The sequence below is a fragment of the Pygoscelis adeliae genome, unplaced genomic scaffold (genome assembly GCF_000699105.1).
Source record: "Pygoscelis adeliae isolate BGI_AS28 unplaced genomic scaffold, ASM69910v1 Scaffold71, whole genome shotgun sequence".
Taxonomy (NCBI): Eukaryota; Metazoa; Chordata; class Aves; order Sphenisciformes; family Spheniscidae; genus Pygoscelis; species Pygoscelis adeliae.
The window spans coordinates 6,750,347-6,762,690 of NW_008824356.1; the positions used below are offsets into that span (position 1 = coordinate 6,750,347).

General features: G+C 38.7%; 1 protein-coding gene across 1 annotated transcript in view; it reads right to left on the reverse strand.

Moving 5' to 3' along the window:
* Positions 1–12,344, reverse strand: part of SNW1 (SNW domain containing 1) — an 18,184-nt gene that overhangs the window by 3,516 nt on the left and 2,324 nt on the right. Inside the window, exons 3-11 of the mRNA XM_009319513.1 lie at positions 11,590–11,743; positions 10,389–10,550; positions 4,995–5,090; positions 4,796–4,902; positions 3,860–3,964; positions 3,698–3,767; positions 3,067–3,132; positions 1,670–1,786; positions 1,145–1,286 (exon numbers count right to left, since the gene is read on the reverse strand). Of these exons, the coding sequence (XP_009317788.1) occupies positions 1,145–1,286; positions 1,670–1,786; positions 3,067–3,132; positions 3,698–3,767; positions 3,860–3,964; positions 4,796–4,902; positions 4,995–5,090; positions 10,389–10,550; positions 11,590–11,743 (1,019 nt within the window). The remainder of the gene's footprint in view (positions 1–1,144; positions 1,287–1,669; positions 1,787–3,066; positions 3,133–3,697; positions 3,768–3,859; positions 3,965–4,795; positions 4,903–4,994; positions 5,091–10,388; positions 10,551–11,589; positions 11,744–12,344) is intronic.

The following is a 12,344-nucleotide window of genomic DNA, read 5'->3' on the forward strand; positions in this document are numbered from 1 at the left end:
CAATGCTGAATTCAAACCAGGTTGCTCAGGCTTTGCCCACTCAGCTGGGGAAAACCTCCAAGGACAGAGATTGCCAGCCTCCCTGGGCAACTTGTTCCCACTCCTTGTTGCCCTCATGGTGAAAATTTTTTTCCTTGCATGCAGTTGGAACCTCCTGCTTCAACTTTTGACCACTGTCTCATTTTGACCACTGTCTCATGCTCTAGCCTCCTGACCATTTTGGTGGCCCTCCACTGAACTCACTCCTGTTTATCAATGTCTGTCTTGTACCTGGGGGCCCATAACTGCACCCGGTATTCCAGATGCAGTCTAACAGGTCACCAGTAAAAGGAAATGATTACTTCCCTTGACCTACTGGTTACATTCCTGCAGAAGCAGCTTAGTATGCCCTTAGCATTACTGCTGCCAGGCCACACTGCTGGCTTATGTTTAGCAGGTTGTCCACTAGGACTCCCAGGTCCTTTTCAACAGAGTGGCTCTCCAGCCGGCCAGTCCCCAGCCTGTTGGGAAGAGGCTAGTCCATCCCAGCTGCAGGATTTGGCATTATATGACCGTATCCTCCACCTTTTAGTAATAAGGAGAGATCATAACTGCTCTGTAAGTTCAGCATCTTGATCTTTGAAATGTCATTTCAATCATTATCACAATGGTTATGATTTAGTTAGGTTAGCAGTTTTTGGACCTAGTGGCCAACAGAACTACAGTTCTGCAAGACCAGTTATAACAATGCAAGAGAGAATATTGCATTTACCATCTTTGAAAACTTAAAGATGGTTTAGTTCTTGTAAACAAAGTTGCTCTTCATCTGCAACAAGCCTTTTCTAAAAAAAAAAAAATTAGATTAGAACAGACCATGAAAGCTATTGTACTGATCCATTAACAACTCTGAAACTCAACAATGTCCTAAACCTGTATACACTGACATACTGCTGCGAGGTTCAAATTCGGATCCCATCAAACCAGCCAGTGAATTAACCAAATTCACTGGCTGATCAAGTAAAGACACAAAGAACAGATGTCATGCTTAGAAATTACAGTTGCTATTTAGGTATTATAAGTTCTTGGGTTATTTTTCCAAACCCACACTTCAGAGTGCGCTAAAAAAACCCCCAAACCATAGCACCTTAATAACAAAGAAATGTACCTTTTTCAACATGGGTTTTGATCCCTGCTCTTCTCTCCCTGGCTTTCTGAGCCATTTCTCGGAGCTTTTCCTCATGTTTCTCCTTTTCTTTCTGAGCCATCTTCCTCTCCACCTGGGCACGCATCTCTACAGCCTCACGAGCCTGCACACATAAGACACAGTTAAAATGTTTTATGTTATATTTAATTATGTCGTAGTTAAAAGCTAGCATCTGGGATGCAAGCAGATCTTTTGTCATGGAGTGATCCAGTAAACAGGGCAGGAATCAAGCCACAAACATGAAGTTCAAAGCCAGACAGCCACAGCAGTTAGAGCTGAGAAACAAGACCCGTGACCTCCAATAATTTAACGCACACTGAGCCACTGATTCAAAGATACTGGGGATAAGACCTTATGTCTTATATTAGCCAAGAAGCAGGACAAATCAAAAAGCCATAGCCTAGTCACAGTTGATTTTCCCAAGGAAATAAACATACAAAGAAGGTAAAACCACATGGAACAAAACAGTTTAAACAACCACCTGACCTTTCTGTCAGCTATATAGAGAGCCTCAGCAAGCTTGGCAAAATTTTCATTAATGTGAACAGTCTGCAATCCTCTGCCATCTGCAGCCAGACGCTTGTCTAATGGAATGGTGTAACCCTACAGTGGAAACAGAGAGGCAGTTAATCACAGAAACTAACATTATTTTGTAATAACAAACATTATTACATTTATTGTGTAAGAAAACAAACACACATACAAAACTCACAGCCCATCATTAATACACCTCAATGGACCTCCTTTATACATACTTCAAATTCATACCAGGTAATACTAAGCTCCCCTCCAATTCCACGCTCCCCCCAAATCTGAATCACAATTTCCCCTCAAGTTACATCTTAGTACAAATGACAGTTTTTGATTGCTAAAATCCACTCTTTGCTTTGTGTTAAGAACTACAGATAATAGCTTTCCCAGTCTCTAAAGCTGTTCTATTATTTGTGCTTAAAATTTGTTTTCCCTAAACTGTTTTTATACCTGTTAAGAGGTTAGCTGATTCAAACTGAGGAAGGGGGAAGGCTGCCAGCAAAAGCAAGACACTAAATGCCAATTTTGCCTTCAGAAGCTGAAACACAGAAGTATTTATAGATGATATTTTAAGATTTTTGAGAGAGCTCTACAGAATTTTTGCTTTGGTTTTACCATCTGTAACCTAAAATTTGATCTACTAATTAGTGTCAGTCCCAGTTATACAGCTGTGTTGGGGTAGAAAAAAAAAACCCAACATCCAAACATACAGCTTTTCCTTCCTCCATTTGAAGAGGCTGCCTCATAACAACAGCTTGGTAAGTTTGAGAACTAGACCAGTTACTGCAGCAAATTATAAATTTTCCCTTCTCTCTGAACATAAACTTACTGGCTGATAAAGGGACAGGACATACCTACTCAAAGAAATAAAATTGGCTAAGCTAACCAGTGATGAGAATTAATTAGTGGAAGAATGCAACAAGGAGATCTTTTGAGAAATTTGGACTACAGTATTAAAAAGAAACATGCTTGATTCTCTATGAATTACCCTTCCCTTTTTCAGTTTAGACGGCTTTACTTTGTGGGCTCCAGAGACTTTGGTTTCAGACTCCACATACTGCACTATTATGGAGATTTTAACTAATGCCATTTTTTCTCTCTCAAAATGCATAATCTCTGCCATGAAGTAATATATTCTCTCTCTCAGTTCTATACTTCTGTCAATTTGACAACCCTGATATGCCAAAGAAAGGAAAACTGAGCTGTACAATCGTGCGTTCTCCATGCTGGAAGCAGCCACTTCACCTAACTCTAGAGGTTTGAAACAAGTATTATTCAAGCTTAAATCATTCATAGAAATCTCCCAGTAGGGTGCAAACATTAGAAAGGTGAATTTATGACAACTTATTTACCTTTGCATTTTTCCAGTTTGAAATGCATGGAGGAATTTTCCACTCTTGCTGCTCTTTCACAGTCATCTGATTTAAGAGAGGAAGCAAAGTCATCTTTATATCTACAGCAAGAGGAAATACTGTTTTCTTTCTCAAAGGCAGCTATGAAACTATTGAAATAAATTAGAGTACAAAGTTCAGGACACTGTTACAAAAAACTCAACCCTTCCTAGCAGCAATAAGATGTTAATTTCTGCGCTGTACCTTTGCCAACAGTGAATAAAGTCATGACAGCTTTTCATGACACAACTTAGTGTTATTAAGGATTAGCTTAATAGTGTTGCCTAAAAGCAGCATTAGCGTACCAAGGCTAAAGCCTCAGTCAACTCATCCATGCCATGGACAACTCCAGCAATGCAGCCCTGCATAAAATATGAGAAATCTATTCAACCTCTGACAAGATACATAGGAAGAGAGCTACTTTCAGAACTGCCCCAAAAAACCTCAAAAAGACTGCACCAGGCACCAAGTTTATCGCTTAACATCACATCAAAAGAACAATAAAGAGAAGGTGCGCAAACATGAACTATATCAAAGTAGAATTTGTGAACCCATCTAGAATTCAAAACTGAACAGCTATGGCATTTCATACCTTTCTACTAGGAGAGTGCATTACAGGTGCTGGAGGAGAAGGCGGGCCACGTGGAATCTTCTTGTTAATTCTGAACAATTAAGAAAACAAATACAATCGGCGTGTTGTATATGGAAATACACTATAGTATCTTCTATTTGCCATGAAGGTTTGAATAGTTACTTGAATCTTGGAGGCTCCATAGGGTCCTTCTGCATTTCCACCATCCGAATAACTCTCTGTTTTGCTCCAGAGTTGAAGGCAACACCTTGCTGCGACGGTGTGTACCTGAATAAAACGAAGTGCTCAGTTCTCTGCACACAGCTAGATATTCCTTTCCCACCACCATTTTCACTCAGTTCACTGCTCTAGCTGCATTTTCATGTTATCCACACCAGTTTAAGACTTTTCCACTGTGAACACCAGGAACAGGTAACCGCACAGAGGATACTGGACTGAATGCAGAGAATCAACTACACCAGACAGAATGTGTCTCCCCAGGGCTATATTATCCTGTTTCAACCTAGGTTCCAAAGTAGAAGAAACAAACTAATAGAGTACACAGAGCATGTCACAATACTCTTCACCTATGTCTGTGAATCCCTGGTGACTACTTACTGGTTATTAAGAACCTCTTCACATACTTTTTTTCAGAATTCACATCAGGCCAAGTCTAACCCTGCCATGGAATTTTTCTGTGTTTGCAGCAGAAAATCATCATACATGAGTATCAGCTTCCTAGTAATTCCAATTCTTCCCAGTTGCTCGTTTTACATAAGGGAAGAACCTTGTTACATGCCTTGTCTTGGGTTGAAACTCCCAGTAAAGACTCTGTTTCCAGGGCAGCATCATTCATAGTGCTCCCTGACAAATCTACATTTTGTGGCTAAAACAATAACCCCTCCACAATGTGCCACAACTCATGACATGTTAAAACACATTTCAACACACTTCAAACTAGATTACCATTAGTGGGTTAATTCAAAATACATAAGCCAGTTTCATATTACTTCCAGAACAGAATTCAAGAGGAATTTCTGTTCTCAGAAATTCAAGGAATATCCTAATTTTAATCAATTTTATATATAACATCATCTTACACACACCAGCACTACATACCGAATGTACTGTGCAGGAGCTAGTTTGTCAGCTGCTCGAACTGGCATGGCTGCTGCAACTTTTTGGGAGACTGATTTCTCCAAGGCTGCTCTTGTCTTCTCTGTTATCTAAAGACAAAAGTACCACACAATGCCGCTCATTGCATATGCAAGACATACAATATACCTCTGATAGCTAGGCACATCAGTGCATATAATACCTCTCTAATTGCCTCCTCGTCTGGTCTTTGCAGTTCAGGATCGTCCACATTCATGACCTCTTTTGGCACCAGATCTGTGTATTTGCTGTAAATAACCTGGAAGACATTATATTTTATTAGTGCTGGTGAACAGAATCATAGAATCGTTTAGGTTGGAAAACACCTTTATGATCATCAAGTCCAACCATTAACCCAGCACTGCCAAATCCACCACAAAACTGTCTCCCTAAGCACCACGTCTACACGTCTTTTGAATACCTCCAGGGATGGTGACTCAACCACTTCCCTGGGCAGCCTGTTCCAATGCTTGACAACCCTTTTGGTGAAGAAATTTTTCCTAATATCCAATCTAAACCTCCTCTGGCACAACTTGAGGCTGTTTCCTCTCTTCCTATTCTTCTCGACATATTCTTCAATGACTCCCATAGAACAAGAATATACTCTAGACGCCATTTTACAGATGGAATAATCGAAGAAAAGAAGCAATTTGATTAAATATAATTATGTAAATCATTCTCAGAGCTAGGATTAGACACCAGTTTCCTGCTTCCCTTTCCTACTCTTTTCCTTTTTAGGCTCCCCAAGACAGACAGAAAAATCCACATTTGTACTTCTGTTTTCAAGGATTACTTAAGAATTCGATACAAGCCTTTTTTAGCATCTAGATTTTTATCGTATCATTATGTTTGCTATGTTTTTTAAAAAAAAAAGAAATGCTTGAGAAAACTGTTCTTTACACTTTCCCTCATATGGGTACATCAGTCTTCATACAACATGCAGGTGGCTGTCACTAGCTTTAAGCCCCAATTTTAAACATAAGGAAAGAACACTATTAGATAGCAACTATTATTTCAAGTTCATTATAAAGCGCATGCCCAACCATGAAACTGACCTTTAGCCTCAGCATTGATTTGTCACACAAGAGCCATTTACTGCTTGTCAGCTTTCACTCCTAAAATTTTAATCTTTTGAATTAGTATCAATAATATCCTAGCTCCTCAGATGCTGAATGAAGGACATCTGAAGAGCAGTGTTCCTCTAAGGTAATTAACTCTAAGTCCAAGTGTCTTGCTGCGTGCAGAACAAAGTATGCTGAAAGAGCTCAGAGTATCCCAGAAGACAAAGAAGAAAATAAAAAAAAGTCTAAGAGGTGCTCTAAAAACTACAGTACACTGAGGTACAAGTGAGCTACGTGAACTAGTTAAAACCCGAAAATATTGCATGCAAGTGGCAAGCTGCATTAATGTGGAAGAAATCCATAACATGGATTAAACTAGCCTGAAAATACCAAAATTTTTCTCTCCATCATAGACTTGGTACCCTTGCATGTTCTAATTGGAGTCCTTTTTTGAGGTGATATAGACAATAAAGATGTTGCACCATGTTGTTTTTCTAGATATTTACCCTATTTTAATAGTAATGTTGAGACATTTTATTAACCTAAGATAAAGAGGAGACTGGCACTGTTTGGTATTGTAGTATGCCCACTCACTACCATTTTTCATCTAAGAAATTTAAAAGGAAGCATCAGCCTGTGTTTCAGATAATTCCATTTTGATTGCTACTGAAAAGCAGAATCTCCTTCTAGGCAGAAACAAAATGCTCAATTTTTGGTACAGCTAGATGATTCCTTCTCTGTCTGGGGCAGCCTTAACAGGCAGCAATTAGAAATCTGCATGCCACTGCCATCAGAAAGAGAACAATCCTACCTAACTAGCTGTGTAAGATACTGTAGCTCATGGTAGGATTTAGACATCAATCACATTCAGAGTTTCACAAGACACCTGATAAGACGCAAGTGTCTTGACAGAAGTTTCTTAATTTGTAACAGATAAATCCATCCCCTCAACATATTTTATTCTATATATCCAGAGCACCCCTGTACAGTGCTCATCAATCCTATGTGTAAATTGAGAGGCTACCATCAAATGTTGGAGAATGAATTCCTTCCTTGGCAAAGAATGGTTTCTCCGTATGAAGCACGTAACATTTTAGAAGTCATTACAATTACCTGGTTGGAAGCCAGGCACACACACCAGAGAAAAAAATTGGTGATAAGCTCTCAAACCAAGCTCTACCACAAAGGTAAATACATTATGAGTAATGAATACTTTTGAGTATTTTAGTTACATTCACGTTCTCTTGTCCTGTTCCATCGCTGTGACAGGAGTTCCTTCAACAGTGGAACTACTTTCTCTTGTGAATGTTTCAACTGTATTCACAATCTTGAGGAAAAAAAAGTAGGTAAGATTTGTGGTTCTTTTTTTCTCCTTTAACATCTAAGCTGCAGCCTGGGGCCACTAAGGAGAAATCCAACTCCTGAACAGAAAAATCATCCTTGCCAGAAAAAAAGTAATGGACCTAATAGTTCCATTCCTTGATTTCACTCTCTTCTGTCTTGATAAAAACACAGGAAGCAATTATATGTCCTTATTTTCCCAATAAGGGGACAGAGCATCATTCTCACCAAAATATATCCATTATTGATGCATTATTTTAGCCTGGCTTTTAGTCATGTGAGTAGAGAAAGTGTTGGAAGAATCTATAGCAGCACAAGAGCTAACCAAATGGCTAATGCTGGAAATCTTTCATATGGACAACCAGATGGAACTCTATCCTTGGATCCATAAGGTCATGTATCCAGGTTCATCAACATTATCCGGCATTTCGTGTCGTCTAGCAGACTTTCTACCAGCCCCAAACAGGAGGCTTGTCAAACTATCTCATTTATGTCAGCATTTTTCAAGGAAAATTCTCTGAAGCAACTATTTTTTAAATATGTAAGGGAACAGATGCAAGAGAGATGAACCACTGCAATAGCAGAAACTGCTGACTAGCCACCTAGCTATAGGGTCCAGGTGGTGGAACTCCTGCCTCTACAAGAAGGCAGAATACTAAATTCAACTTCAAAAAACCCATAAACTGTAGCAAAAGCAAAATTTGTTTCTAAACTCAGACCAAACAAGTAGCTCATAAAATAGGATCAGAAACTCCATCTCATTTCTGGCAGGCTGCTAAGTATCTCTTTCTCTTAGCTCTAAGTATTAAGATTGAAGAAATATTTGAATTATGACTGCAGCTCTCAGGATAATGAAACTTCTGTATGTAACCCTACTGACACTACTATCAGAAGTTCCCTCTTACAGAAAATATTCCACATTATTCAACTCAACACAGATCACTGAAGAACTGCTCCCTATGACATCTCTGCTAATACTTTCTCTTTCCTGCAAAACAAAGCAATAGTAGTGAAATTGTTTGAAATATCTAATTTTCCCTCAGTTTTATCCCCACTTGAACCACAATACTTAATTTTTAGCCTCAGCATTTACATCCAGCTGGATGCAATCAGAATCAATCTGATGCAGAAGGCAGAGCTTAGGGTCAGGAAAACCCAATTCAAGTTCTACAGAGCCCAGTTTCGGAAAAGCCACTCATCTCTTCTATCCTGGTAAGTATGGCCACAAAATGAGAAAATTACTGCTTCTTTATAGATGCCACATGGAAAGTTAATGAATGCTGGTACAGATCTTCATGAATCAAATATGACCAATGTTAACAGCTGAAATTTAACTTTACCTGTTCTAAGTATTTTCCTAACTCTGAACCAAATAAGGCACAGTGAAAGATTAGTCATTTTTGCCTAAAGCCTACTATCATTTCTAGTTCTTTTTCAAATATTCTTAGACACCTATCTGAACAGTGCTATTATATGAACGTTAAATCTGATCCTACAAGTAGGTGAAGATGTATTTAACAAGTTGTAAAAATTAGGGTTTAATTATACTTTTTTTTTTTTTTGCTTCTTATTTGCCCTGCAGCTTCCCCAAAATCAGTACAATTATTAATTCTTGTCTACTTATCTGCTCCGAATTATTTCTTATCCTTTGGGATAAGTAAAATTTCTATTTAGTATCAAGTATCAAAAATTTAGTATCACAAAATTCTGTAAGTGTAGTTAATATTTTAGCACCTTCCTCTTGACAAATAAGTAGACACTACATAAAGTCTGATGGAACTCCAATGAAAGTCCCCTCAGTAAAAATGTTGCCACTGCTGGTGTTTCCGTTTAGCCTGACTACTTTCTACCACATGGCAGCATGGCGTCTGGTTGATTTGAACTAATTTTTTTCAAAGGTACTGCAGTAACTTTAGATGCACAGGATGAGGATATACAAGATGTGACACTTTTTTGACACTCAAACGAGTATTAGTTAAATATAAAATCCTATTGGCATGAACTTTCTGCAACTTTGGCAATTGTAGGATCAATTTAAAACAATAAAAAAAATTATCTGTCAAAAAAGAAAGATTTCCCCTGATATTCTTAGAATGCTCGCCCTATTTTGTTTGAGAAGTAAAGGTCACCTTTTGTTTTTCTGTTTAGATAGGTTTCTCCCCTTCCTCATTTGCAGTAAGATATGAGGCATATTACAGACCCATAAGCTTTTCAAGGCAACCTAAATTAAAGCAGAAGTCAAAATATTTTGAGAACAACTATTCATATCTATCCACTAAAACACCCTCTGTAGTTAACCCTCTTTTTAGATTTTCTTTGCATTACCCTATTCTTTACAGGAGATGCTTGCTATAACAAGCAATGGTCAAACATTTGATCATGCCTCAGCAGTTTTTCAGCCCCCACACATGCTTAAAAGAATTCAAAGTTTTAATGTAGTCCACTGTTACATTTTAAAAGGTAGATGTAGATACTCCTCAAAGTGGACTAGGAGACCCAAGTAACTGATCTTGTCAATATTAGTTAGGACTTCAAGATAAAGCGTCATCTCTTTGTTTTTAGAAAGGCTAATGTATACAGGAAATTGAAGTTGGTTCCCATCAAACTCAACGAGAATCTTGCCATCACTGAACTTAACACAAAAATTTTGGAGTATAACCACTGGCAATACCTTCTGCTACAATCAAAAAAATAAAATTAAGAAAAGAGCACCCAACAATATTGAAAACGGTCAGAACTTCAAATGTTAAATTAGCAAGACACAAGGTGTAGTATTCTGAAAGTTGAACTGTGTTTTCTGTGCTTTTTTTGCCCCCTCTCTCCACATACTGAAATAAGGCTGTCTATGATCAGGCCGGTTTTCAGTTTCTTGCCTTCACTGGAAAGCTCTCTAATGAAAGCTGGTAAGCTATCAGGTAAGTTTTGTGTAGAGACTCTCACCATTTTTGCCCTACCTTTTAATTACACAACAGAGAAGATCACATAGTGATCCTGGTCAAAATGCCCATGTCTGTCTGACTCTAAGAAAACAGGACTGCACCTCAAGGAGGCAATCCATTTGTCTAATGCCAGACCAATGAGTTTAAGCATACGCAATGTATACACACAACTTTTCCAGGTATACATGCCAGTCTACATATTTGAAGAAATATTACCTTGTCCTTTGACTGTCCTTGACGAGCAATTGCATCGTATTTTATTTTTCCTTCTGCATCCACCTGCACAGCCAAAGCATTGGACATTTTCTTCTTTCGGCCCATATCCAATGGATATTGAGCCACATGAATTTCTGGGAAAGCACCCCCATCTCCAAAATCCTACGCAAAAGAAAAAGCAGTGAATGACTGAAACACAAAAACATGGTATAACATTTGCACAGGTGGGAAATGGAATGAAAGACTGGATTGATTTTAACAAAATGAAACATTGCCAGAATGTTCTAGTAACTTTATTATTTAACTGGTAAGACAGCAATGGACTATAGAACTTACTGAATGAAAAGACCCTGAAGTGCATAGACATCTTGCAGTAACTATTCCCTGCACAGTCTTTCACCGGATGTCCCACATTCAACAGTAAGTTACAGAATCAATGTTAAAGTATTAGGCAGAACAAAAGTCAGTCTCATCAGAGCAGGTCTCAGATGTTATTGCCAAGTACGATTTCAAAATCTGCAACGTTTAGTTCAGTTTCTCACTGAGCCACAAAAATGATTTTGTAATCAGAGCTATACATCTGTATTTTCCCTTCTACCTTTTAACATTTCCAGTTGCAATTATGTTAAACTGGCAAGGATTTACAGCTAAATACACACAACATTGTCCAGAACCCTTTTGCCAGTAACATACATAAACAATGAGTATCTAACAAATTTTTAAGTTTCCTTCCAACTCTAACAATTTTCTCCCCCATTAGCAGCTATCTTTTGTTACACTATGAACAGAATACATGAGTATTCTCCAATATACACATGTTCACTTATTCCAGCTATAATCTGGAACATGCGTTTAACAAATAATGACAGAGGAACGCTATAGATGTCTTTCTCAGAGGATCCTTGCCTTCACAGATTGTAAGCTGAAAGGACCATAGACCTATTTCCATATTACAATATAACAGTCTCTGAAGGGGACAATCCTTATAACATCCTGTTTACCATATCTGGTGAATTGGAACAATTTCCCCCAACCCAAGAATATATCCAACAGTCTGGATGGAAATTCTGCACATGATAAGGCTTTGCACAATTCTGTGCTACACTCAAGATACTCAAGAGTTTATTTCTACTCCAGAAAATACACTTTTTTTCCCTCCCATTAGCAGACACGCTACTATAGTGTGAATTTAAATATCTACCTCTAGCACCCGTGGTATCCATCCTTTCCGGTAACCGTATGGGGGAGGTTCCCTTCGTGATGAGACTAGAGCAGTCTGCCTAGATCTTTGAGCTCTTGCTCTTTCTTCTAGTTCTAGCTGGTCTTGAGACAGCTGGGTTGGAGCTGGTAAAAAACTGCACATCCATAGACAGCCACCAAAAAAAAAGAGAGACATAAAAAGTTAATTCTGATAATTTCACTCAGTGACACTCAACTATGCTTGAATCTACTACTAAATTATTACTTTCTCTACAATCACTCCATATAGTATGAGAAACAATTTATGAAATTTGAGCATTGTGCTCATAAACCAGATGGCAGTAACTTCTGAGATTATAGGGGAAAAAGCAATGTGCGCTCTCTCAGCATTCTGGAAGATCCCTATAAAATATGCGGCTAAATTCATCCACATTCACATCTTGTTTGAACGGGAGCGTGTGACAATGCCCGTTCTACAAACAGGAACGTCACACTACACTATGTACTCTTTCCACCACTGCGGAGCAAAAAAGAAAATACGCCCTTAGTCCCCACAAGTCCCCCTTCCTTCCTCTCCAGGCAAACGCCCACAAAAACATCTGTCAGCAAGCTCCCCCCTGAACGCCAGATACCTCCCGGCCAAAGCCAATTAGTCGAAAACACAGTTTCTTGACTTCCCATTTTTCAGCTCGTACAGACCACGAGACCCTTCCACGCGTTTTTTAAGGAACCGTCCACCTCCGAGAAAGTCGGCAT